Source organism: Zosterops lateralis (assembly GCF_965231275.1).
Source record: "Zosterops lateralis genome assembly, chromosome: 26".
Taxonomy (NCBI): domain Eukaryota; kingdom Metazoa; phylum Chordata; class Aves; order Passeriformes; family Zosteropidae; genus Zosterops; species Zosterops lateralis.
The window spans coordinates 1,850,176-1,876,018 of record NC_139786.1 but is presented as its reverse complement, the minus strand read 5'-3'; the positions used below and the strand labels follow the sequence as shown (position 1 = coordinate 1,876,018).

Here is a 25,843-nt window from a genome sequence, read left to right as displayed (position 1 = left end):
AGGATCCTGAGTTTCACCATAACACTGATCCACTACAGGCAAGGCTTTCCTCAATCTTCCCATCTTCAACCAGTCCCTCCTGGTTTGGTAGTACAAGGTCCAGAAACACACCTTTCCTCCTTGCTCTTCCACCACTTGTATCAAAAAGTTATTTTCAATGATCTGCAGGAACTTTATGGACTTGCAGCATGTGCCAAGCTGTGTTGTCTCTCCAACAAATACCAGGATGATTAAAGTCCCCCAGGAAAAGCAGGACCTGTGACCATGAGGCTACTTACAGCTGCCCATAGAAAACCTCATCAACTTCCTTCTCTTCACAGGTGCCCTGTAGTAAATACCCACCACAGTGTCACCTACAATCTATAAAAATAATCCCACAGCAATTAACAAAACCCTGTTTTCACAGAGGTCCTCCTCTATCCCTGGATGCAATTGCTGAGAGCATCTGCAGCACAGCAGCTCCCCAGACAGAGCCAGAGCCCACCTTGGCCAGCCCCGTGTCTGTGTTGGGGGCAGCATTTGGCAGCTGAGGAACAGCCCCCAGGGCTCCCCCAGCCTGCTGGGAACAGGGGCAGGCAGAGGGTTGATGCCTCCTCCCTAGGAAGGGGGAACAGGAGAGGAAGAATGGGGTACAGAGCTGAAATTGCCCCAAACAGGGGAGTTGGGAGTCTGTGTGTGCCCTCAGGGCTGTCTAGAATAACCAGACCATCAGCTCTGCATTGACAGGATATGTGGAATGGAGATTTCCTTCTGCTCACTCAAGGAACAGCCTGTCCCCACACCCCAGGGAGCAGCAGCCTCTGCACAGGGACAGGAGCCACACACCAGCACCTGGCAGGGTCTGCTCCAGCCTGGTGGCTCCAGGGAGGCCCCACTCTGCAGCACAGAGGTGACCAAGCCTGGCCTTCACTGACTCACGTCTCGAGGGTCTCCAGAGGGGCTGGTGGTGTCTAAGGCTCCTGCACTGGGGTGGGAGTAACAGGATCTCTCTCTCTTCTCCCTACTCGCCCGGATTTATGAGCTCTGGAGGAGTTTATTGTCTTCCACGCCTCAAAGTTTGGCTAAAATCAACTGAATTGTGAAGGGAACATGGAGATTGTTACTGGAAAGAAAAGAAAGGAGGGACAGGCAGAGCTGTTGCATCAACTCTGTTTAGAGAACCAGGCTAAAACCCACAGAACATGTCCCAAAATACTCCTTTTTTATAAAGTGTTTCTAATGACATCTTTCTAACGAAAGTGTTTTGACTTTTGATTTAAAATCACACTTCCCTTAGAAAAAGTGCCCTAAAAAAGGTTAAATAACCCCTCAATAGCTGACATGCAACATGAAAATAAAAGTCAGGAAAAGGGAAAAGGGTCATTAACACTTGTATTTAATTGCAAAAATTAAAAAAAATTTTATTCTTCTTACATACAAATCTCATTTATTTACACACTTTACAGGCTTTTCCCAAGTATTTACAAAGTTTGCAATATATTAAATTAGGACCATCCATAAAATTCTGCATTAAGTGCATATTCACATTCTTTTTTTTTTTTTTTTTTTAAATCCATCACTGAATTTAGTGTTCAGCATTGAAACAGTCTTTATGCATATATAGCTTTACTTCCCAGCACCTCTGAGCCTTAAGAATGTGGTGTCCCACCCCAAAACAAGGAGATAATGCTAAAAAATAAATCACCTGCCATTTGTTTGAATCTCCAAAGCAAAGGGAAGTCCAGCATCTCCCTTGTCTAACTCAGCAGGACACTAAATCTGCCCTTTACAAGGAGGAGGTTCCTGAAGAGGAGGATATCGAGTTCTACCTATAAAATTTACCAAGAAGAGAAAGTTTGGTTTGCAGGAAGCAAAAAGCTCTTTGTGTACCCACCAAAACAGCCTCACCCCAGGAGTGTTCAGTTCTCTTGGGGGACACGAGGCTGAATATGGACCTGGGACTGGGGTGTGTGGAAGGGAAACTTCCCTCCTGCAGGGAGGGAACAAGAGGGTTTCAAGGCAGAAGGATTCCCTTCTCTGAGACACTGATGTTTACAGAGCTCCCATCTCTACCACGAGATGCTCTCCTGCTGCTGCTGGAGCCCAGGAGGCCATGAAGGTGCTTTGATCCAGCCCAGAAAAATCAGCTTCTCCTCCAGAATCTTCCCAAAAACAGGCCTGGTGGGAGAAGCTGAAGTCTGGAGACTCATGGGAAATCTGACTCAAAGCTCTCCAGGGCCTTGTAAAGGGACCTCTCGGGGGAATCAATGTGTGCAATAACAGTGGGCAGGGAAAAAATGAAAAGGAACAAAGAAAGGCAAAAAAAAGAATCAATAGAAACTGCCAGCATTGCTCCCGTGGGGGCCAGCTGATTTCCTGGTACTGAAGTAAATCATAATAATCCTTTCTCCTCCTTTCAGTTACCCTGAGTTCAGGACTGACAGCACTGTGCAGTGACCCCTGCTTTGGGGAGCAGCTTTAAACCACGATCCTCCTGCCCAGCTGATGGGGACAGCCCGTCCTTCCAGCCTGGCAAGTGCAGAGGTGACCCCTGCTCACCCCTGCCCGCTGGGCTCGTGGGTAGTACCGATTCCTGGTGTGATTTCAGAGCAGCTTTGCAGCTTTTGGGATGTGGGGTGAGGAGGAATCCATCTCCCAGCTCACAGGCAATGAGCTCTGAAGCACAAAAAGGGTTTTTAAAATGTGTTAACTAGGAACCTCTATGTGAGCTGGGCAGAGTGGGAGTGGGAGATTGTCCAAATCAGCACAGAGAGTGCAAAAAGGGGAGCTGAGGTGAGGGAGACCACGGTGGGACACCCCCTCTGTGACTCATCTGGGATCATGGCCGTGAAACCTCAATAGCTGCAGGAACAGCCCTGTTTCCCCCCATTTCCACCTCAGCAGGCCACTAGGGCCACCAGGCTCTCTAGGGAAGTCCTGCAGCCTTTCCAGGGACTTTGCGAAGCTGGAGCTCTGGATGAGGAAGATGACCACGACTTCATTGCAGTAAAGGTATCAAAACCTCCCTTTGGCCATCCCAGTTTTGCCATTGTGGCCTCTCCTCCGGGTTTCCCACCGTGGCTCCTCTCCCGCCCTGGGATGTGGAAGGTGTGAGCACCACTCCTCTGGCAGCTGGAGACAGGAGCTGCTCTGGAAGCTGTGCTGCAGACTGGGGCTCTGCACTTCAGCCAAAATCGGCCCTTTATCAGCAGGAGAACTGCCCTCCTGTTTTAGTTTAGCAGCTAATTCCTTACAGCTTTTGGAAGAGGAAGAGAAAATATACCGGAGAGCTTAAAAACAAATGATGTAAACTCCGAAGGGAGCAAGCTTGGGACATATGCAATGTATTGCTGAGACAGAGCTGGAAACTTATGCAGAGCCCATAAAGTGCACTTGGAAGGCTGCTCTGCAAACAGGCCAGACTCACCAGCTCCTGTCCAACCAGCTGCAACTCTTCGAGGAAGGGAGAAGCACTATGTGAGAACACTTCTGCTAAACAGGCACAAACCTGCCCCTTCCTCCTCCCCCCAGTCCAAACAGCAACTGTAAATAGATCCATTTTTCTGCTTCTTCCCAAAAGAGCCAGACAGCCACAATGGCTTAAGTGTGGCTCTCAAAATCCAGGCATTTCACAGACACTTGGGAATTGTCTCCACAGCTCTTTTACAAGTTACAGTCAAGGACACTTAGCAGTGACAGTGTCACCGAACCGCCGCAATCTCAGCAAGAATGGCTCCAGCAGCATCTTTGAGCAAATGCTTTACAAAAATGGTTCAGATACAAAACCAGGAAGAGGTGAAGTAACCTTGTCAGCCTTTGAATTTGATTTGAGAAGCTGCCAAAGTGTAAATAGCAACAGTCACTAATGAGGCCCTAATTCTGCCATCACCAAACTCCCAAATTTCCATGAACTAAGACCCCAGGCTTTAAGAGGAGGGAGAGGTGTGGTGTGTGTGTGTGTGTGTCTTGGCATGTACAAGATTGAATGTAGTGTCATGAGTGTGAAATACACTCCAAGCAGTGAGAATACTAATGGAAGTTTTATTAGTCCAATTCCCCTTAATACTTTGTAACAAATTATATCAGTCCTTTTTTATCCTGAGAGAGCCAGACTCTCCCCCTTTGGTTCTACTAGATCTGGTGTGTGTCCAGCACTGAGGGCCATGCACAGGCTGACACAGGTGCTGGGCTTGTTCTCATTGTTTTGACAGGAGAAAAACAAGGGTTATGCATAGAAATGTTTGTAGTGTCAAGGCCTCAGACTAAATTTTTTGGAGCAGGAACTGTCCTCTGCCTTATTCTTGTACAGGAGCCAGACGTGGTCATCCCGCTTGGCAGCTTTTGTCAGCTCCTAATCAGATTAACACAATGTTTGCTCCCATTCTCCTCAAAAACAAAGGCTGGACAGACATTTTCCCAATCTGTCATTTTACATGTACCTAAAATATTTACAGAGAAAAAGGCTCTTGCTCCTGAGAACAGAGTTAACTCACTGTCAACCAAAACCCCTCCCAACTCCATATTAACAAGTGTGAGAGTATGTCCTGAACTCCAGCCCTGGCCTATGAGTTCAGCCTGACACATCTGTAAATGATCTTCAGCAGTGGGATCAGACCCAGAGGATCAGACTTGGAAGGGACCGGAGCATCCGCAGCCCGCAAACACCGAACCCGAGCCTCTCTCAGGGCACTGGAGACAGCGCTGCTCCAGCAGCAGGAAACACGCAAAGGCAGCTTGGAAAGGACCCAGGAAAAACCAACGTTCATTCTGGAGACAGAGTTCCAGGTCTGGAAAGAGTCAATGCAAAAATATGCCAGGGAAGAGGGAGGTTTCAGGTGCTCCCAGAGGTACCGTGGGCTGGGAACGCAGGCAGTGCCTCCAAAAACAAAGAGCAGCTGAGAACGGCTGTGCAGCCCTTGGTGTCTGAGGTGAAAGTTGGACAGAGCTGCTCTCTCCCAGCCCCAGCTCCATCCAGAACTCCTGCACTGCCAGCACCACTGTGTGTCGGTGATTTTGCAGGAAAGGAAGTGGAGGTGAAGAAAAGCACAATTATCATTTGACTCACTCACAACCTGCTGACAGAGAGCTGCAGAAGAGTGACCACAACACAGAGAGGCCTGAAGGGATTCTTTTGGTACAAGAAGGTTGAAGTGGGTGAGAGTTTCTGCCCTCAGGCTCAAGGCTCTACCCAGCTCAGGAGCCAAGATCAGCTCTGCAGGGCTCACACAGCTGTGGACGTGAGGGAGAGCTGAGACACATCACCAATTAGTTCCCTTTATAGAACTGGCCTGACTACACAGGCTCAAAGCTTCCTCCTCAGGAGGAATGTACACAGAAATGTCACACACCCCATCCACTCCCAAACCCCCCAGGAAGTTTCAGAAGTGCCATAATCCACAAAGAACACAAGGTGAATCTCATCCTGAGAAATCCATCTGCTGCTCCTGGAAAAAAAAACCCTTTGCTGCAAACCCAGGGCTTACCTGAGGGGACAGGGAGGGTCATAAATAGCTTGAGCTTCTCCCAAAATACATTTGAGGAAAGGCAAAGGATTACCTCAAGGGTCAGGAAAATAGTCACTTTTAAACACTGTAAACATGCAGGGTGGCAAAGCTGCCTGCCCCAGTTGCCCCGGCTCGCTCCTCGTTGCCTTGGCTTCAAAGCTGAAAGTCTTCTTGTCCTGGGAACAGCTCTGTTCTCCCACCCCACCATCCTTAGCTGGCAGCTCCATCACAAACCACAGCTGGCTCTGTCCCTCTGGCCATGAAGTTCATTGTCCAGTGATCTGTGCTGGCATAACCTTGGGAAGAGGAAATGGAGAGGCTCTCTTAGATGAGCCCATCCCTAACAAGTGCTCCCATTTTCCACAAAGGGATGTGGTCATGCTGGAGCTCTTTGGAAAGACACTTCCCTCAGTGGGCACTGGGTTTGTGATACCCATTGTGCACCCACACTGCTCTGCTCTGAGCACCTCCTGGTGTCCCAGTTTTGGTGTTTCAGGTCACAAACTCCCAGCCCAGAAGGATCACTCCCTGTGCTGTGACCAGCGTGGAGGTGACAATGCCACAACCCACCATCCCAGGTGTCACACAGAAAAGACCCATCTGGAAGCAATCTCCTGATTCCAAGGGCTCTCCCAGTCCCTGCACACCACAGCTGTGGTACTCACCCAAATCTCCAGCTTCCAGCTCCACCTTGAACGCCTCACAGTGTCCTCTGCACGTGTCCAGAGGTGCAACAGTCAGGGTGAGCTGCCCACTCCCAACAGCAAAGAGGCTGTGCAGGCTGTAGCTCTAGGATGGAAGCAGAGCATTTCAAAAACCTGGCCAGCTTTCCTTGGCTCTGTGTTCCCAAAGCAGGGACAAGTCATTACCCTGCAGGCAGGTGAGACAGAGCAAACAACATGTTTCCTGCTCCCCCAGTTACCAGAATCTTAGCTGAGATGCAAGGTGCAATCTCAGCTGCATGCAAGACTTCTCTTCTCCTCCAAAGCAAAGCAGGGCCTGCAAATCCCCAAAACTCAGGAAAACACAGAGGAGGAGATCAGGCCAGAAGCCTGAAGTGTCTCAGAATGAGTGAGACTCACTGCCAGGAACAGCTCCTAAAATGCAACTCTTAAAACAATTCTGCCCAACTGTGCACAACAAGACCTCACCCAGCTATAGAGCAAGGCCAGACATGAAATGATCTTTAAAGTCCCTCTGTTTCTGTGACATCTCCAGCTGCCAAGGGAGATGGGCACAGTGTATCTCCTGCCCCAAACCAGACACAGCTGCTGGGAGGCACAGCCACCTTGAGATGCCACTTTACACAGGGATGGACAGAACTGATACAACCCCAAATGCTCCTTTTCAGGACTTTATCAGCTAAAAATACCCTGCAAATCCCACAAAAACTCAGAGCTGCTAGGAGACAATACACAGACAGAACAAAAATGTCTCTGGAATGAATTTCTCACCTTATTCCCCAAATCCGGATGGCGGATAAGGAAGCAGCTCTCCAGGGACACTCTCTTGTGGAAGGACAGCAAAGAGGAATTGGGGAAAAATTCCTGCAGAATCCGAGATTTATTCACGGACTTGTTCCTAAACAAACCAGCCCATAGTAAAGAATCATCATACAATGATTATGTTTGCATTTAAAAGCTACTTTCCAGATAAAAATCTTGCCAAACATTCATCCTTGATAAACAGCATGACAGACTAGTCCTGGGAGCCAGGAGCAAAATTCAACTTCAGCCTCTAAACCTGTGCTCCTTCCCACTTTCCTCTGGGCTCCTGCACCAGGACCATGTAAAAGAGGGAACAAACAGATCCTGATGGATACCTGAACTTCATTTCCCTCCCCTTTTCCCTTAAAATGATCCAAGTCATTGACCAGATCCATTAACTGAAAAAGATGCAGAGAGGTGGCATCATACACAACCATAACTGAGCCCACATGGTGAGGCAGGGGGGGATCCAAGGCAGTTCTCTAGACCAGAAAATGTAACTGGAAAAGACCAGGTGGGGCTTGTTATTTTTACATTCCTGTCTAGGGGACTGACATGATTAGTTCTTCTGTACCCTGACCATCCCTCTGCCAGTGCTTGCTCTGAGACCTTAGAGAGCTCTGAGCTATTCACACTAAAGGCTTTGGCAAAGACCTTTTAGTTAACAGGGGCAGGATTAGAGTTGGCCATATTTTTTGCACAAGACTAAACATAAATTGCAGGAATCTGTGACTTTCCATTACTTTTCAGTGTTTGCAGAAGTCATGGCATCTCTTCTCAGTCAGCACCAGTGCTGGCTGATTTCCACTGAGCAGAAAGAGGTGACAGAAATGTGAACCTGCTGCCTCAGGTGATCAGATCACAGCCCAGATGATTTACAGCCTGAAGAACAGCACCAGGCATTCCCTGGGATAATTTTATCTTATAAAGGGAGCAATACCTGGAGACCAAGCCACAACTCTCCATTTTTAGTGCAGAAGTCTTGTCCTCAGAACAAGCCAGTGGCAGCAAGCAGAAGCAGCCTGTAACCCACTCCTGTACACCTTCCCTCCAGTTAAACTGCACCTTGCAGGCACTGGTGGGTCACAGAGGCAGAGCCTGAGCACCCCTGCAGAAAGGACGTGTCCATCCATCACTTGTTTTGTCTGACTCACCAGGGAAAGAAAAATGGGCAGCTCCATAATTCAGCTGAATTTTCTTCTATTATAACCTCTGCCAGTCCTGGATCCTGGGACTGAAAATGCTTCAGTTCTTCATAGGAGAGATGCTGCCCTGTCTTAAAGAACATGAAACAAAGATAAAAGCTGTGCCCCCAGGGTTGTTCCCTGCTTCCATTTCCCTCTCACTAGAACACATCCAAGAGCAACAGCCACATGGATAGCTAAGTGTTCAAATACAGTGATCACTACAATGTCAGAGAAACAAGGCAGGATTTTTCTCCTCCCACATCTTTACACTGGGGTGAAATGTCCTCTTAGACACATGTCCTGAATGAGCAGTTTGAGTTCATGGCTGAACATACTGGGCAGGGGTTTTGGGCTCACAGAGTTTGGACTCATCACCCAGCCTAAGAAATCCCTGCATTACCTTGATTAGAAAAGGCTGATGCCTCTGGAGCTTTTCTGATAGCTCTCTTAAGTCTGTCACTATCTGAAGGCTTTTCACAGCAGAACAGACTGTGCAGTTTGCAGGAAGTGCGGAAGTGTTCTGTCTGCAACCTGCTGCCCACCAGTCCTGGCATTCTGGGGAAGAAACAAGGGAAACCTGTTTAGTAAGACCAAAAATGGAATGGAAAGGAGACAAATTCAATGATATATCATTATCCCTAGCATGAAACACTGAGATTTCTTGTAGTCTCTGATGGCTGTAACTCAAAAAGAAGCAGCTTCACCAGGCAGGGAACTGGAGGGAATGTTTCCAGCACATTTTGGAAATACAGCTAAAGGTTGTGAGCAATGGGAGAGCTTATGGAAATTCCATTTCTCTGTAGATGAGGAACACAGGCTCAGCTACCTTTCCATGAGCAACAGAAGGATGGCAACCAGCATATGTAGTGTAATTAAACTGAAACAAATCCATAAGCAAAAGAGCAACCCAAAAGTGTTATCGAGGAGGTAACACCCAGCAAACAAAAAAAGATCCAGGTTGGAAAGAGTAAGTCCCTCATGGTTAGCATTGATGTCATACCTGTCCAACCCTGCTAGGACATAACTGAAATCATCACCCTCACCTTTAACACTGTGTTAATTTAGAAATACTTTGTCCCCAGACAATGGTTGCCCAGTCTCTGATGTGCAGAAGATGCTGGGGAAATGTCAGATTTCACCAAGACATGCTGCTGCTGTTTTCATTCATCCCATGCATTGACTTGACAATTAAATGGAGAAAGGAATCCCAGCACATGCAAACCCTGAACCACAGCCACATTCATTCTAAATTCCAAAAATTGTTGTTACACCACAATCAGTTGTAGGCTGAACAGGCCTACAATGAACACTGCATATGTTTACATCTTCAAAAATTCAATTTTTACATGAAAACACAACTTGATGCCTATATCCAGCCTCAAACTTAACAGTTCTCTCAAAAAAACAAAGAAACATTAAGAGAAGGGACTTATTGCAGCAGGAAATGAGCAGGACAGTGCTGAACATTACATTTCTATGCTAAATGATGTGCAGAGCAGCCACCACACTGAAAGGGTGTAGCTCTAATTTACAGAATCACAGAACCACATGAAGATCAAATTCCAACTCCTGGCTTTGTACAGAGACACCCCAAACTCCCACCCTGTGCCTGAGAGCATTGTCCAAATGCTCCTGGAGCTCTGGCAGCCTCAGGGCCATGCCCATACCCTGGGGAACCTGAGCAGTGCCCAGAAATGTCTGGGGGAAGAACTTTTCCTGATATCCAGTCTAAACACTCCCAACACAAATTTTATATTTGGAGATACAGCAGCAGGTTGTGAGAAATGGGAGAGCTTAATGGAAATTCCATTTCAAACACAGATTTTTATGGCAATGACAGCCCTGGCTCTGCAGCCTTAATCCAACGGGAGAGGCTTAACTTGGGCAGTGGCAGCAAACTCATCCCAGGCCTGATCTGTCAGGGTGGGTCAGGAAAAACCCAAGGCTGGGCCACATCTCACGTGAAATATCCAGAGATCTGTCCTCACCAACAGGCCCACCCTGCCCACCCTGCCAAAACAGCTCCAAAATCTCCTGGACACTGCTCAGGCAAACTCAGGAAATGGAGGGGGTGACAAAGGGAGAAAGAAGAGTGAATTCCAGCTGAAAAATCAAGTTGGAAAACAAAGATGCACAACAGCTTTTTTGGGAAAAAAAAAGACCCTGCACAACCTGCCTGCCACTGCTATTTCCAGCCACACTCATGCTCCTCTTGCACAGGGCTAAGAAGGGATGAACAGCACTTCATAGGAGAGCTCTTGTTTTATTTTCCCCTCTGACATCTGCAACGGGCCACAGGGAATGTTACAGAGGATTTACGTTCATTGGGATATAAACAACAAGGAGCAGACTGGGATTCATTTTGCTTTTTTCTTGCTGAGTATTTCCAATTCCCAAATGCTGCATTTCCCACCCTACTGCTGGGATATGGACTGAAAGGGATCAGGATATAATTCCTAGTGTTTATGGAAGATGCATCCACACTGCTTTCAGAAAAAGGGGAAAAAAGGCAAAACAAAGTGTAAAATCCTTCTTGCAAGCAGAAGTCCCACTCCCATGAGAAACTCCTCCGACGTACTTTCCCTCCCTGCGCACAAGAGAAAAAAGAAAATCTTTGTTCCACTGCCTGTAGAAAGCTTCAGTTTTACAACAACAAAAAAACTCAACTCACAAAAAACAGCTGGTCAGTGACAGGAAACAAAAGGCTGAAAGATCTCACCAGAGAAAGGGCAGTCGCTGTGAAGAGAACAAGAAAACATCTCTATGGTCTGTCATCAGACGGGGCGTAGCAAGACTGTAATTTCTCTCTGGGCAAAACTCAGAAACCTCATCCCTAAGCATTAAGTATAGTTGTCCCCAAATTTTCCCTCTGGGCTCAGGGCAGTACCCCACGGAACAGGATGCTAATCAGCTTGACAGTACAGAGCTTGATTCCTCTTTTGAGCCAGGCTGGGATATTTGCATTCTCAATTGCTCGATTCAGGAGGTGATTTCTTTTCCCCATGAATAACTAGAGCAGAGCACTGGTTGAGACGCATTTCAAATGCTGCAAGTGGGGTTGTGGGATTTTTTTTTTTTTTCTCCTAGTAATTAATCTTTTAGATTTATTGTGGAGGGTGTTAGTCTGTGCACCAGCATGTGTGTGACTGGCATGACAAGTACAGGCAGAGCCTGCCCTTCCCAGGGAGGGCGGGAGGAGAGATGGTGCACAGAGGAGCCAACTGCCACTGGGGACCAGGGCAGGATTTTACCCAGGATGCTGATTTTCTCTCCTTACCCTCCCTACATTCCTTTTACATTATCACCCTGCCTGCCCAGACACCCTGGGGATTGTTCTGGTGGAAGCTGTCTGTGCACACACACACACACATGGCTGCTCAGGGATGCAAATGGAAGATGCTCTTTTCATCCCAGCACAACCCTCACACCACGGTCCCATCCTCACGCTGAAGTGCTGGGCGTGGGCAATTATCCCTGTGGAGCTGGAGTGCAGGAGAGCAGCTGTAGCAGTGACACATCCAACTATCCATTACACGACAGAAGTGTGGCCAACTTCTCTCTGCTTTCTCACCCCTTTTTGAGGGGCTGCCTTCAGTTTGTTCAACAGAACTTCAGTTCCCCATCGGCCATAACCACTTAATATTTCCTTTTATGTGTTATTATTTCTCCAGAAGAAAAGCTGCCTTCTCCCCATGTGTCAGGAGGGCTCCTAGCAGAGCCAGGGCTGGGACTTTCAGCTGCTTAACACAGCACAGACCAAGATAACAATCTTCCCCTAAAACACATCTATGATTAATGCTACAAGGAGTTTATGACTCTACTTTCCACTATGCAGAAAAATAATTTTCAAGTCACCATCAATTTAAAATGAGTACCCCGCCCTTCTTGGCTGTTTTCACAGAGGATCTCCCAAATTTTTGGCTGCCCCCAACACCATGAGAGGGGTGTGTGTGCACAGCCCCAGAGATGCTGGGTGTGGATGACCAGATTGTAAACTCGAGGTTCCTGAGAAGACCTGGCCCTGCTTTTGCCCGTTGCAGCAAAGCAAATTAACTGATGGAAACTCGCCCACATGGATGTGAAGAGCAGGATCTCAGCAAGCCCTGCTCTCTTTAGGGACCATATGGAGGGCGCAGGATCAATCTGCCAGTGCAGCAGGTTCAGAGGGAAGCCTCTAGCAGGGAGAACTTTTGTTCCTGCAGGATGCAAAGCCAAGGGCTGCTCCTGACCCTAACAAAGTGTGTTCAAAACACAAAACCTCCTTCTTGTAGCACTGCAGGTGCTGAGGCAGTTTGCTGGCTCCCCACCAAGCTGGTTTGCTCCATAGCACTGGGGTCTGCAAGGCTGAAACAATCTCCACCAGGCAAGTGCCAGCCAGGCCTGCACAGAGAACTCTGGGCCCAGGGAAGAACCCCCAGGACTTCACAGCCTCCCCAGGTGTTGTGTCCACAGGGCCTGTTGCTGCCATCACCCACAGGTGAAGCTGTGGAAGCTCCCCAGGGGACTGGCTGATGTACTGAGCAGCTCCACAGCCTGCAAAGGCTGGTTCCAAATCCCAGATTCCTCTTTCTGAGGATGAGACTATTCCCCAGACCCACCACATACTTCACCGGGGCCAATTTTAGGAATATTCAAGCAACTTCAGCAAGCACTGGATGAACTCAGGGCTCCCAAGAATGGCTGTACATTGAATATTCCCCAGACATATCTCTGTCTTTTCCTGTAGGTCCATTATACAAACCTGGGTGTTTCATTAGAAAGAGATTCTGCCCTGCTCAGGTGAGACCCCACCTGCAGAGCTGCCTCCACTCTGGGACCCCAACACACCAAGAATGTGGAGCTGCTGGAGTGAGCCCCAAGGAAGCCACAGAAATGCTCCAAGAGTGGGAGCCCCTCTGCTCTGGAGCCAGGCTGGGAGAGCTGGGGTTGTTCATTCTGGAGAGGAAAAGGCTCTGGGGAGACCTTAGAACCCCTTCCAGTGCCTAAAGCAGATCCCAGAGAGCTGGAGAGGGATTTGGGACAAGGCCTGGAGTATCAGGATGAGGGGGAATGACTTCCACTGCCAGAGGGGAGGGTTAGATGGGAGATTGGAAAGAAATTCTTCTCTGTGAGGGTGGTGAGGCCCTGGCACAGGGTGCCCAGAGAAGCTGTCGCTGACACATCCCTGGAAGTGTCCAAGGCCAGGTTGGATGGGGCTTGGAGCAATCTGGGATAGTGGAACAATTTAGGCATCAATTAATGATCACAATCTATGACACAGGTAAATCCCATCATTCTTACTTTACAGATGTAGGAATTCCAAGCTCTGTAGTTACCAGGTTGGACAGTTTGCAAGAGGCATTTGGAGCAGTTTGTTGCACAAGCAATGTTTCCTAAACTCCATCTTGCTGAAATTCTTCACTAGACTAAAAATTAATTTGATCATTCATAATGTCATGTCAAAGTCAGGCTAAACTGATGGATTCTTAAGTAAGTCAGGCAGGAAACATAAGGATTATTAATTACAGTCTGCAAGTCCTGATTAAGGACTACATCACAGTGGGGTTTTAAATATATACTACAAAGAGTGTCCCTGTTCAGCACAAGATCCTCACTCCTCCCTCATATTGAACTCCTTTGTTTTTGTGGCTCTGGGTATACTGAATACATTTATGCCACGAGAAAAAAGTACCTCCCAGTTTGGTTCATAGCATTTTTAGGAACAGCTAGGAACAAAATAACAGCTACAAAAAAAAAAAAAACCATCAAGAACCCCTTTATTGTTGTTCTGGGTAGAAATCAACAGCTTGAAGAACTACTCGTTCATCTCACTAATGGGTAACGGCTGCTCCACCAGCCCAGGGATCATTAGTCAACCTCGAGCAAAGCATGAAAATGATTTTGATCCAACCAGACATTGTGAAATCGAGTCTGCTGAGCCGAGCCCAAGAGGAATTCACAGCCCACTGGGGCAAAAGAGCATTATTTCCAGGAGAAATCTGCACCTACCAGTCTCAGAAATGGAAGGCAGAGACCAAGCTGTCAGGGAAGCATCCGAAGCCCACTCCAGCTGCAGCTCTGGTTACCTGCCCCAGCGACAGCTTGTGCTGCATGAGCAATCTGCCTCAGAGGAACAGCTCTGAAAACAAATCCCTCCCAGCTGCTGTCACCTGCCTGATGGTGGCCTCAGCCTGTAAAAGGTTTGACATGTCTGTGTCACAAGTGCACAGAGGGCTCTGCCAGGCTGCTAAATGCCTCTGCAAGAGGCCACCTACAGCAAATGCTCTTCTCAGGGAAGTGAATCCAAAGTAAGGATTCGCTCTGCAAATGAGGAAACAAGAATTTTTTGGAGGCTTCACAATACAGGAGTAAAAGGAAGAGTGTTTCCACAGTACCACAATGGTTTGGGGTTAGTTTACTGCCAGCAAACCCAAATAAACACCCCACTAGTTGAACCAAGGCCAAAATAACAGAGAGTATGAACAGCTTGGCACCACCCTGCCCTGCAAAGTCAGCCGTTTTTTTTTCCCCTTTGAACGAGCCAAAACATGTCTGCTGGTTGCTCTCAGGTTATATCATAAAAGGGTTGTTTACACACACAAAATATCAGATAAACTGGCAGCTGTGCAGTGATGGGAGGGAGCCCTGCACAAACTGTGACCCACAACCACCTCCAAATGCTTCAGCCCCCAAAGTGGGTGCAGGAGAACACGCAGGAAAACAAGAGCAAAAAAACAGCTCAGCTTTGCTTAGGAAAAAAAAAATAAAAAAAGAAAAGTAACATCTTTTGAGAGCAAGAGAAGAGGCAACAAGTTAAAAATCAGATCCTGCCTTACCTCCCAAGCAGCCTTATTGTGCAACCCTTCATTCAGAGCAGGCCTATGCTACTTGGGATTAGGAATGCCTGAGTGCCACGGGTCAGACAGAGCATGAGCTGCAAACCCCATGGGGAAAGGCTGGATGAATACCTGGGTGCTGAGCTCACAGGCAAAGGCTGGATGAACACCTGGGTGCTCAGCTCACAGGGAAAGGCTGGATGAATACCTGGGTGCCCAGCTCACAGGGAAAAGGCTGGATGAACACCTGGGTGCCCACGCTGCTCTCAAGAAGCAGCAAGTCTCCATACAAGGCAGGTAAACTGGATGCTTCCCTTCCTCACAAAGCTGTGCCCAGGATAAAAACACTCCAGGGCTGGAGTGAGAGAAGCACAAGGAAAAGTGTTTTGCCTGCAAAGGGTTAAGATCAGAGAAGAGACAGGAGCTGGCCAAGTGCCAAGGCAAGCCTCCAGCTAAACCCAAGGTGGGCCAGCCAAGAGGCAGAGGCTGCTGCCCTCTCCCAGTAACCAGCTGCTGTCCTCCCCCAGTAACCCAGCCTGCTGTGACCCGTCCCCACAAATAGCTCTGGCACCCAGCAGGCTTTAGTAACACAGTGACAGGCCATTTACAAGGTGTTGCTAAACACTGCTCCTCCAGCTGGGCTCCTTTCTCTACAATAATTACATATAAACCTGTAAACATGATTTTAGCCCTACTGGTCGAGGCAAAAAGGGGTATTTAACACTTCTTCCCCAAGCTGGGGATAACTTGCACAGGATCTCTTTTCCAGCACTGACCCAGTTACTGACCCAGCTGATTCTGGGCTGTGCAGGATGAGTGTGCCCAAGATCAAGTGTCATAATTAAAAGCAAAGGTGGATTTTCCTCGAGGTCATTACAACTGTTGTTACCAGTACAACGTGCAAAGTGTCATGTTGGGCCACAGCCTGACAGACCTGCTCTGCTGAAGCTTTTGAGCTGCAAGGACTAAACTTACCACGGGCAGACACAAGAGTTAATGTGAGAGCAGCTTAATGCTCTGCTCATCACATCATTGCATGGCTGGCAGGGAACAGTTACCAACCAGCTGACATCAAAAATCATATTTAGATATTAACAAAGCTATAGGGATGAAACAGTTGTGAAGGGAAGAAAAAAAACAGATAGAGTGACCACCAGCGTGGCTTTAAAAATTCTGTTAAAAGAATAGAAAATCCCTTTTCATTTGGTTTTACTGCAGACTTTGAGAGCTCATATATTAATTACTTCTTAATGCTTGCAGGGGAGAGAGGAGCACTCATAACCCAATTTTGCACCAGAGAACTGAAACACAGAGGGAATTGTCCATCCCAGCCTATGTGAGAAATGAATCCAGGATGCACAGGTCCTGCTTTTTCCCTGGAATAACATTAGATAGCTGTGAGTTAAGCCATGTGCCCATCAAAATACACTGTGCTCCTTAGAGCAGGTAGACCCAGAGGTGTGAGAGCCCACTGCCTCTCTGGGGTTACAAATGAAGGGCTGATGTGCCAAGAGCAGCCAACGTGACCCAGCACTGGGGCTTTCACAAGCTCTGCATAAACACCAGCTCAGGAAGAGCAAATGCAAACCACATTTCCACAGACCTTTCTCCCAACCACAGGGACCTTACCCTGGGAAAACAGCTGGAAGACAGGCACAGACCCAAGGGTCTAAGAGTCAGCTATCAAGGAACAAAGGGTGGGAACATAAGGTTTAATATGGGAATTGATCTGGGGGAAAAAAAGTCAGCAAGAAAGAGCCCAGAGACAGGCAAAAAGGAAATTTACTTTGGACTCAATCCTATAAACAATGCAAGAGAGTGTTGTGGATGCTGCTCCTCACCTCGGCTGCTCAAAGGTCCACCCACAGCCACTGACAGACAGGCAGCCCTTGTCACCCACAGCACAGCTCTGGGATGGAAGGGACAAGGATGGAGGGCAGGTCACCATGAGCAGGAGGGAGGGGGGAACACATCCTGCACCTCCCAAAGCCTCACCACCACTCTGACTGGAGCCCTTGGCTCTCAGGGGAAACCCAGCAACTGAGCTGCCCTTGTTCTGCAGCACAAACCTGGCTGCTCAGCCCACACCTCCCAGCAGACCGAGCTCCAACCTCAAGCCCGGACACAGGAAAGATTTCCCAAAGGTCAGGAGAGGCAGCACAGCCCAGGCTGCCCCTGCCTGCCCAGGCACAGAGGAAGGAGCCAGACCACCCAGTCCACAGCACAGGAGTGTGTGCCAGCACTGCCAGTGGGCCACGGCGCCTCCAGCTGACAACAGGTGGCTTCCAACAGGAACAGCCTGAGCTGGCTTTGAACTGCTGCTCGAGCACAGAGAGCTCCATCCTCAGCCCCCTCAAAGTTTTCTTCCCAGGACCTAAGTATGGAAAGGAAAAGGAGTCTGTACGTTGAGTCCCTTCATTAGTGGTTTTCTCTGCTGCTCAGGCACAGTGCAAACATCCCTTCTATCTCATTAATGCATATAAATATCTCCAAGGGATGCCAAGAGGATGTGCCAGACTTTTCCACGGTGCCCAGAAAAAGGATGAGGAGCAATGGCCACAAACTAAAACACAAGAAGTTCCACCTCAACATGAGGAAGAGCTTCTTTCCGTGGAGGGCAGCAGAGCCCTGGAACGGCTGCCCAGGGAGGTCATGTTCCCCACCTCTGGACACATTCCAAACCCACCTGTTCCAGGTGACCCTGCCTGGACTGGGTGACCTGTAAAGGTCCCTTTCAACACAAACTATCCTGGAATCCTGAGATCAGAGAACACCAGACCTGCCTCCAAGACCTCTTTCAAGACTTACACTCTCATCAACAAACAAATACAAGATGCAGCTTTACCCCTTCTCTTCAGCAGACCAAAAGGCCAAAATTAGGGGCAAAATAATACAACACACACAAAGCAGGGCTGAAAGGGCTTGGGAGAGCACTCAGCCCAAGCCACAGAACTCCCTCTTGCAGATCCCTGCTGGATGGCTTCACCAGTGTCCTCTCAGCAGCAAGCTGTGATGGTGACACCAGCGTCACTGGGACAGTGTCAGTGGCCACAGCTGCCTGCTGGGAAGCCAGGACATGAGGGATTCCCACAGGAACCCAGCCAAGGTTCAGGCTGGGTGCTGCACTCTCCCATTCAAATAGCTGGGGGCTTGTCCAGTTCCTTTTGCCAAGGCAGGATCAAAGTCACTCCAGCCAACCCCAGTCAATCTGTTAACGGGGACATGCACAACCTAATTCTGTGAAAAAGAGAGCAGGAACTGCCTCCCTCTCTCCCTCTCCTCTTTTTCCCCAGAACTGGATTGCTGCCCACCCTATTGCTCATCACTTCTGAAGACTTACAGGACTCACAGAGGCATGAGGGATTTTATGTGCATTTAAATAACAACACTGCATCCTTCCTCTCCATCCATCCATCTTTCCCTTTCACCCTGCTCCTCTGGATGTTTCCTCACCTCCTCATCATTCAGCTGTTTTTTTCAAAGGTAGGCCAGAACTGTTCTTGCTCTTATCTGTCTTTACAAGGAGATGCTCATTTCTTTCAAGGGTTTCAGGCAGCCTTTGTCCTACAAATCTTTTGCTGTGCCAAGGAACCTCCCTGGGCTCTTCTCATCCAAAGGGACCCTGTGGTATCTGAAGGAAGAACCTGTCAACTTTCTGGACAAAATCTGCCTGAACAAATACAATAGAACCACAGAATGGCTTGGGTTGGAAGGGATCTTAAAATTCATCTTGCTTCACTCCCTGCCACCTTCCATTATCCCAGGTTGCTCCAAGCCCTGTAAAACACAGCCTTGAAAGCTTCCAGAGATGGGGCAGCCACAGCTGCTCAGGGCAACCTGTGCAAGAGCCTCCCCACCCTCACAGGGATGAATTTCTTCCTAACATCCAACCTTTCCTCCTTCAAATTTAGGCCATTCCCCTTGTCCTGTCACTCCTGGCTCTTGTGAAAAGTGAAATGAGCATTAAAATTCCCACTGGATTCTATCTCAATACAGAGGAGTGTTCACCCGTGGAAAAGCAGGAATGCAATAGATAAGCAGGCTCCTAATTTCAAGTGCTTATCAGAGCCATCTCCTCACCTTTGTTTTTTCACTCCCAGAGATATCCCAATGTATAGGGAAGAGGAGGAACAATGGGGGATACCCTGTCCCACCCATACAAATTGGAATCAACAGAAATCCCAAGTCAGCGTCATCGGAAAACGGGGAGGGAGAGAATGCAGAATGGTGCTGGCATTTCAGGGAGCCCTTTTTAGCCCTGGCAGGAAGGTCAGAGCCAAAACAGACAACTCCAACACAATGAGGTGCCCAAGCTAAATATAAACCTGACAAGGGCACGGCTGCAGGAGTTTGTTTTTACAGTGAGCCGCCAGACCATCAACATTGTGCCACATCCCTGCTCGAAATAATTCACGGCTTTATCATCACTGACAGTCTTTGTGTTCCAGCAGAGGCAGAGCCCAGGCTTGCACCCACCTGCCAGTCTAAGTCAGTGAAATGATTAACCAAGAATGAGAAATAGCCAAACTTTTCCATTTCTATTATGCCATTCTAGGAAAATTTACGGTGTTGCTTTTCTGTGATGAGATCATCTCTCAGGGAACCCTTATCTGACTTCCTCACACACACACACTGCCCTTAATGTCACGTAAACACGACAGCACTCAACCCCCCAGGCCTTTCCCAATATGCCACTTGGCAAAAACTCCTTTTTCCTTAAACCAGGCCACAAGTTGAGGTTTTTGCACTTTGCTCACAGATATCAAGACACGGTTGAGAAATTGGTTTTTGCCTTACTCAGAAAAACCAAGAGAAGGTGACATTTCCCCAGCAGAGTTCTGGTTCTCAAAAGTGCAAAGATTTCTAGAGGAAAGGGAACTCTTGTGGAAGAAAGACCCGAAGTGTTAAAAGCAAGGAAAGGAGAATGTGCAAGAACAAAATTATCAAGTTAGAGATAAAATATGCTTCAGTCCCAGTGAAGCTAGAAATTCAGGATGCTATTTTTAAGTACAGTGGTAGGAAAAGACAAAAACCATGATGCCAAGCCAGCAACACATTTGTGGTGCCCTGGAGACGCTCGAGTGACTCCCGTGGCTGGTATTTAAGTTGGTATTTCTTGCTAGGCTTATGTTACAGCAGGGAAAAACATTTCCTTACTCTCCAACATGTACTTCTTGGCAATGGGCAGGGACAGCAGCCGGATGTGCCCGACGAGGGAGCCCCAGGCTTGGGCTCTGGAGAGAGGTGCTTCAGGTGGCAGTGGGTTGTAGGGCTGGATCACCAGGTAAACAGTCAGCAACACCAAGCCCAGGGTGAGCAGGCCCTGCGAGGGAAAACAGGCATGGAATTAATCACACTGTGAGGTGTCCTCACACCAGGACACACCTTCTGCTGCTATCAAAGGGCTGTGGCTGCGCACCACAACATGAGCACTCTTATTTCTGCTGTGTCTCCTCGTTCAGCTGCAGTGCTATTTATGTACACTGAGCTGACACCCAGTTTTATTATTAGGGCTGTCCAAGGATGAAATTAAGCAGCCTTCAAAACCCAAGCCACGCAAACAACTCTGTTCCTGTGTTTTAGCACTGCAAATAATCCAGCATGAGATCAATGAGGATTATCTACAGATAGTTCCTTTTCCTCCCTACCTAATCAAATAAAAGCTTGCACTCCTGCCATGCCTCTTACACAAGGAAAACCCTGTGGCTTTTGCAAACATCCGTCAGGCCTCGAAACACTTTGGCAGAGTTGGCACCAGCTCCCTCCTCCATACCAGAATCCCAAATAAGCCTTAAAAAGATGACATGACGTATTTCTCCCCCAGCCAAAGTCAAACTGAATCAACAGCAAAAACATGAACAGAAGCTGAAAGTTCAAATTTGCAGTTTCCTGTTCTCCTGCCTCATTTTGCAGTTTTTTATAGGACACGAGGAAGAGAGCTTGAATTTTTTTTTTCCAAATAAAACCCATTGCAATGGATTTGTAGAGATGACACTAAAGTATTACTGAATATTATGTCAGTGGGAAGCTTTTCAGACTTGAAGCAAACATCTGGTCCAGTGGAAAGGTGTCCTGCCCATGGCAGGGACTTGGAACAAGATGATCTTTAATAAGATCTCCTCCAACCCAAATCAGTGTGGGACTGAATGCTCTCAAACCTAACAATGGCATCCTTTCACCCACTTTGCAAAAGCTTTTACAGAAGCTTTTAGTTAAGGCTTTTAAAACATTTTTTCACCACCAAGCATGATGATAATAGGTTTATTTCACAGACCAGAAGGAGAATAAAGGCACATAGAAGTTTGTGGCAGGGTCAGAAATAGAGCCATGTTCAGTTCATTACTCAACCCTGAACTTCAAGAATCTCCTTCCTTCCTCACATTTCCACTCAGGATGCCAACACTAGGAATCTTAAGTCTGAAAAATCAATCCAAATCTCATTATTTAATAATTTATGGGAGAGGAAGATGCTGACAATGTAAATTTACAGCACACATGAGCAATTCCAAATCTTGGGCAGCTGTCTCCTGTTCTCAAAGCAGCTCATGGCATGAAGGAAGGAAGCTACACTTCACAGCTTTTTAAACAAAGATCTCAGAAAATTCATTAAGAAAATGCAAAAGGAAATAAAAAGTTCAGGTGCAAAGGAGAATCCTGACCCTCAAATACTGTGTTCATGCACAAAAGTCATCTTACCTTGTAGAGAGCCATTAAGACAGGGTACCGTGGAGGGCCCCTCTGGGGTTCATTTCTTTCCAAGAGCTGCTTGATGAACTTCTCAATGGCTTTTTCTGACATGCCACACTGGTGGCCAGTCTGCCTCACCAGATCAATGGTCTCGGAGAGCTTGTCATAGATGCTGAGCTCGTTGGCAGAAAGCTCCATGGCCTCAAGGAGAAATCCCTGAGGAGAGATGGGGCTCCGTTAACAGGAATCAACCCAGGAATGTGGCAGTGCCCAGGAAAGAAGGAAGGCTCCTCTGGAGCAAAACCTGCTCCCAGCCAACAGCACAACATTGAGCTGCACTCCTAATAATCTCTGCTGCTTCAGGATCTCCCACCGACTCAAAGAAGCCGTGAAATTTCCTGACAAGAGCAGAACCGGCTGAGATCCGCAGCTTATGTAAATGAACAAAGCTTCCCAGGAATCAATGAAAACTCCATTTATTCATCTATTCCAAATGAATCCAGCCCGTAAAGCAATTGCTCACCGAGTACAAAAGCCAACAATACAAAGCTGATCATCACAGGCAGCAGCCCCGCTAAGCCCTCCCGCGCTATCACTTCACTCGCTTATTTTAACCCAGATTTGTTTTTGTTAAATCCCCCCCCTCCGTCAGCAACAGGGACAGGACAGAGAAACAAGCAGAATGCGTGGGGCAAAGTTCAGCAGTTTACAGTTTGTTTAAAATTTTCGCAACCTAATGTCCAGGCCAACTGATTATTGGGTAAGAGCGACGTAAGAGCAGCTGCTCTGCAGGCAACAAAGCTCCCACCTTCCTCTCCAAGTTTGCCTGCAGGTCAGAGATGCCACAGAACTAAATATCCCAGCACGAAGTGCATTGTGCTGGGTGACAAAATGGCATTTGAGAGCAAATTATTTCTCATTTATAAGAGCACAGCCATGACAGATCAACATTAAGTCGCAAAAAAAAAAAATAAATTAAAAAGCATATTCCTCTACCATTTCCACTCTGCCACAAAGAAATCTTTGAGAGCAGCTGATGGGTTCAAGAAAAGATTCTTCAAGTAAAGAAATTGCTGGACAAGGTATGAGCTGTCAATGTGAGAATCACATTGTAAAATATTTTTCCCACTGCCTGGGAAAAACACTGGCACTGCCCGGGGGAAAAGGCAGAATCTGTGGAGTTTTGCTTTGCCTCTTGTTTTCTGAGCTGGGTAACACTAACCTGAGCAAAGTGGGCCAGCTGGGACAGAGTTTAGCAATGCTGTGCCCTGAGAGCACAGCCTGAGGATCATCACATAAAAACACGAGGAGCACGATGGATAATCACAGCTGAAAATTGAAATCAAGCCCCTGTCCCCCTTTTGCTCTACAGTTTCCTGGCCCCAGGAATCAACTCATTAATCCACTTCACCCAACTCAGCAAATTGTGTCCCTGCACTGTGAGAACTGTAACTGTTCACAGGGAAAGCACAGCCCTGCTCTGCACACCTGAGCACACACTGACCAGCCCTGAGTAACAAACCACCTAAACTCAGATTTGCTCAGCTGTCATTTGTTCTGGCTGCTCCCACAGCACCAATCAGTCATAACTCTATGTATGGATAGAACAAGACATGATAAAATTCAGATTTTAACTCTGTTTTGGCTTTAAAGAACTGGCTGACAGCTCTCCCTTTAAACCACAGGCTCCTGCAAATCACAACTCAAGCAAGGGCAATTCTAATATCTTCTTTTTAATGCATCACTGGGGTGTATTTTCAAAAACCTCCAGGTTTCACAGGACTACCAGCTTCAGCAATTGCTTATCTCTCCACAAGATCCCCCCTTTTTTGTCCTTGCACACTTGTTTATGTGGTCACACACACAGCATCAGGTCAGGAAAATTAAAATAACCCTGATTTGTTTGGTCAGCAAGCTGCCTAAGCATCCAACTCCAGCAGTCAATACCAGGTGTTATATTAACACCAGTGTCAAATTTCTAGCCACAGCTACACCAAAAAGGTAAAAAAAATGCCAAATTAAAACCCAACCCTGAGAACACACTGCACTACATTACCAGGTTAATTAGCTCCTGGCCCTCTCCTACCCACATTCCTTGCGTTCCATGCAAATATTTGTCCCAGATTTTGCCACCTGAAGAGCCCCATGGGGAGGCAAAGCAGGTTGGGTCAATAATATCTCATATTAACCTCCCCAAGACAAGGACTTCTACATTTGTACAGCACCTAGCACGCAGGTGATGATAAAAACAAACCTTGCTTTACTCACTCTTTCATTCATGCAATATCCTGATTCATGGAACAAGCAAGAGCCAGCACATCTGCAGGATATTAAAAGCCTTTTTTTTTTTTTTTTTTTTCCTCCAGCTTTTCTGGTTATTCTAGTTGCCTGGACACTGTAAGTGGTGTGCTAAGTGGTCTGAAAGATTATCTAGTGTCCTCTGGCTCCCGAGTGCCAAAGCTTTCCCCTGTGAAGCCGTTCCTGTGCAGAATTCCAGCAGATATACAACAAGCCTCTCCTGCTCGCAGGATCTGCCTGGAACCACTTATAACAAACATCCCCACAGAAATGCTGTCAAACGCTGTGGTTTCCCCTTTTTTCCAAACAACAGAAAAATCCTGCTAAAAAATAAAAATCCTGCACTGAGATATATCCCAGTTCCCACTCCTCTCCATTTACATCCCACTCTCAGCAAATACCTTTGTAGACAACCCCTGTAAATCACAGACAGCAAAAAAACCAATTGACAAATTCGAGAGTAACTCAATCATCCAGCCAGGAAATAAACCATTATGCTCCCACATTGCTGGGAGAACAGACGAGGCCTTAAAAACCAAATAACAACCCATTATTTCCCTTCCTTATCCCCTCTATACAACCGACAAAACAGTAACAACAGGCTACTGTACCCTCTTTGCCACCACAGGGCTCATCCCTCGCAAAAAAAAAAAAAAAAACAAAAACAAACCCTCAGAGAGAGGCCTTTAAACGAGTAACCCGTATGTTATTCTGGTTTTTTTATGAACTCCACCACCCTGGGAGGAACCAGCAGCTCTCCCCACGGACAGAACCAGAGATGGCACTTGGTTTGTGCGGGGTTTGAACGCCCAGTTCTGCCCACAGACCCCAGGGAGGTCAGTCCAAGGCTTTAGAATGTAAATATTTAGACAGAAACTGTGCTGGAGGAGTCTTTAAAAGGGAAAGCTTGCTCGCCTTGCTGGTGAACATACAATGATGTATATAGATATAAAAATATATTCCCATCCGGTGTAACACTGTTGGTGCCGCCTCCCTCGCCCTGCCCGGGGAGCGGGTCCCAGCCTTGAGCTGAAATCCCTCCAGACCCTCACCCGGCCTCGCCCGTGCTCCTCTGAGGCAGAGAACCCCCAGCCGGGTGGTTATTATTAAAAATAAATCGATAAACTGAAGCGGGACCCCCCCACCCCGGGCTCCGGCCTCCACAAGGTGAGGAGCCCCCCCAGGCCGAGCCCGCGCTGAGGGGCCGCGCTCCGGGTCCCGCCGCGACCCCCGCCCGTCCCGCGGCCTCACCCCGCTCCGTCCCGCCCGGCGGCTCCTCCCGCTCCGGCTGCGGCCCCGCCCGCCCCGCTCGGGCTCCGCTCCGGCTCCGGCTCCGGCTGAGGCCGCGGCTCCTCCCGCGGCGGGGCGGGCACGGCCCGGCTTCCGGCTTCCGGCACGGCCTGATCCCAACCGGGGCCCGCACAGCGCCCGGGGACCGGCACGGCCTGATCCCGACCGGGGCCCGCACAGCGCCCGGGGACCGGCACGGCCTGATCCCAACCGGGGCCCGCACAGCGCCCCGGGACCGGCACGGCCTGATCCCGACCGGGGCCCGCACAGCGCCCCGGGACCGGCACGGCCTGATCCCAACCGGGGCCCGCACAGCGCCCCGGGACCGGCACGGCCTGATCCCAACCGGGGCCCGCACAGCGCCCCGGGACCGGCACGGCCTGATCCCGACCGGGGCCCGCACAGCGCCCCGGGACCGGCACGGCCTGGCCTGGGGCATCCAAACACTGCCCGGGGATCCCAAACACGGCCCAGGGATCCTCAGCAGCGCCTCGGGGACCCACCACCGCCCCGGGACCCAACACAGCCCCGGGGAACACTGCCCAGGGAATCCAAACACCGCCCGGGAACCCGGCCCGGCCCGGGGAATCCCAGCA

At 48.4% G+C, this 25,843-nt stretch overlaps 1 protein-coding gene across 3 annotated transcripts; it reads right to left on the bottom strand.

Annotated features, from left to right (window-relative positions):
- Positions 1–1,354: 1,354 nt before the first annotated feature.
- LOC310919370 (bombesin receptor-activated protein C6orf89 homolog) lies at positions 1,355–25,299 on the bottom strand. 3 transcript variants are annotated; one of them, XR_014591813.1, is made up of 9 exons: positions 25,209–25,299; positions 21,669–21,875; positions 20,130–20,295; positions 8,558–8,712; positions 8,125–8,246; positions 6,938–7,064; positions 6,149–6,272; positions 4,560–5,779; positions 1,355–4,528 (listed from the first exon to the last, which is right to left on the bottom strand). XR_014591813.1 is itself a non-coding variant. In XM_083878701.1 (8 exons), exons 2-8 carry the CDS (start codon positions 21,855–21,857, stop codon positions 5,694–5,696), a joined length of 969 nt encoding a protein of 322 aa, XP_083734827.1. In that variant the 5' UTR covers positions 21,858–21,875; positions 25,209–25,299; the 3' UTR covers positions 1,355–5,693. The 3 variants fall into 3 exon arrangements, 2 of the variants coding, with proteins under 2 accessions (XP_083734827.1, XP_083734828.1); XM_083878701.1 differs by having other exon boundaries at positions 1,355–5,779; XM_083878702.1 differs by lacking the exon at positions 25,209–25,299 and adding an exon at positions 22,183–22,769 and having other exon boundaries at positions 1,355–5,779.
- Between the last annotated feature and the right edge of the window lie 544 nt (positions 25,300–25,843).

What these genes read in the sequence shown, in the direction of transcription:
- LOC310919370 (XM_083878701.1), bottom strand. Translation starts at nt 21,857, where the DNA reads ATGGAGCTTTCTGCCAACGAGCTCAGCATCTATGACAAGCTCTCCGAG. An exon ending in TCTTAATGGCTCTCTACAAG is followed by an intron (nt 20,296 to 21,668) that starts GTAAGATGACTT and finishes TTTCCCTCGCAG; the next exon opens with GGCCTGCTCACCCTGGGCTT. An exon ending in ATCCGGATTTGGGGAATAAG is followed by an intron (nt 6,273 to 6,937) that starts GTGAGAAATTCA and finishes CTTCCATCCTAG; the next exon opens with AGCTACAGCCTGCACAGCCT.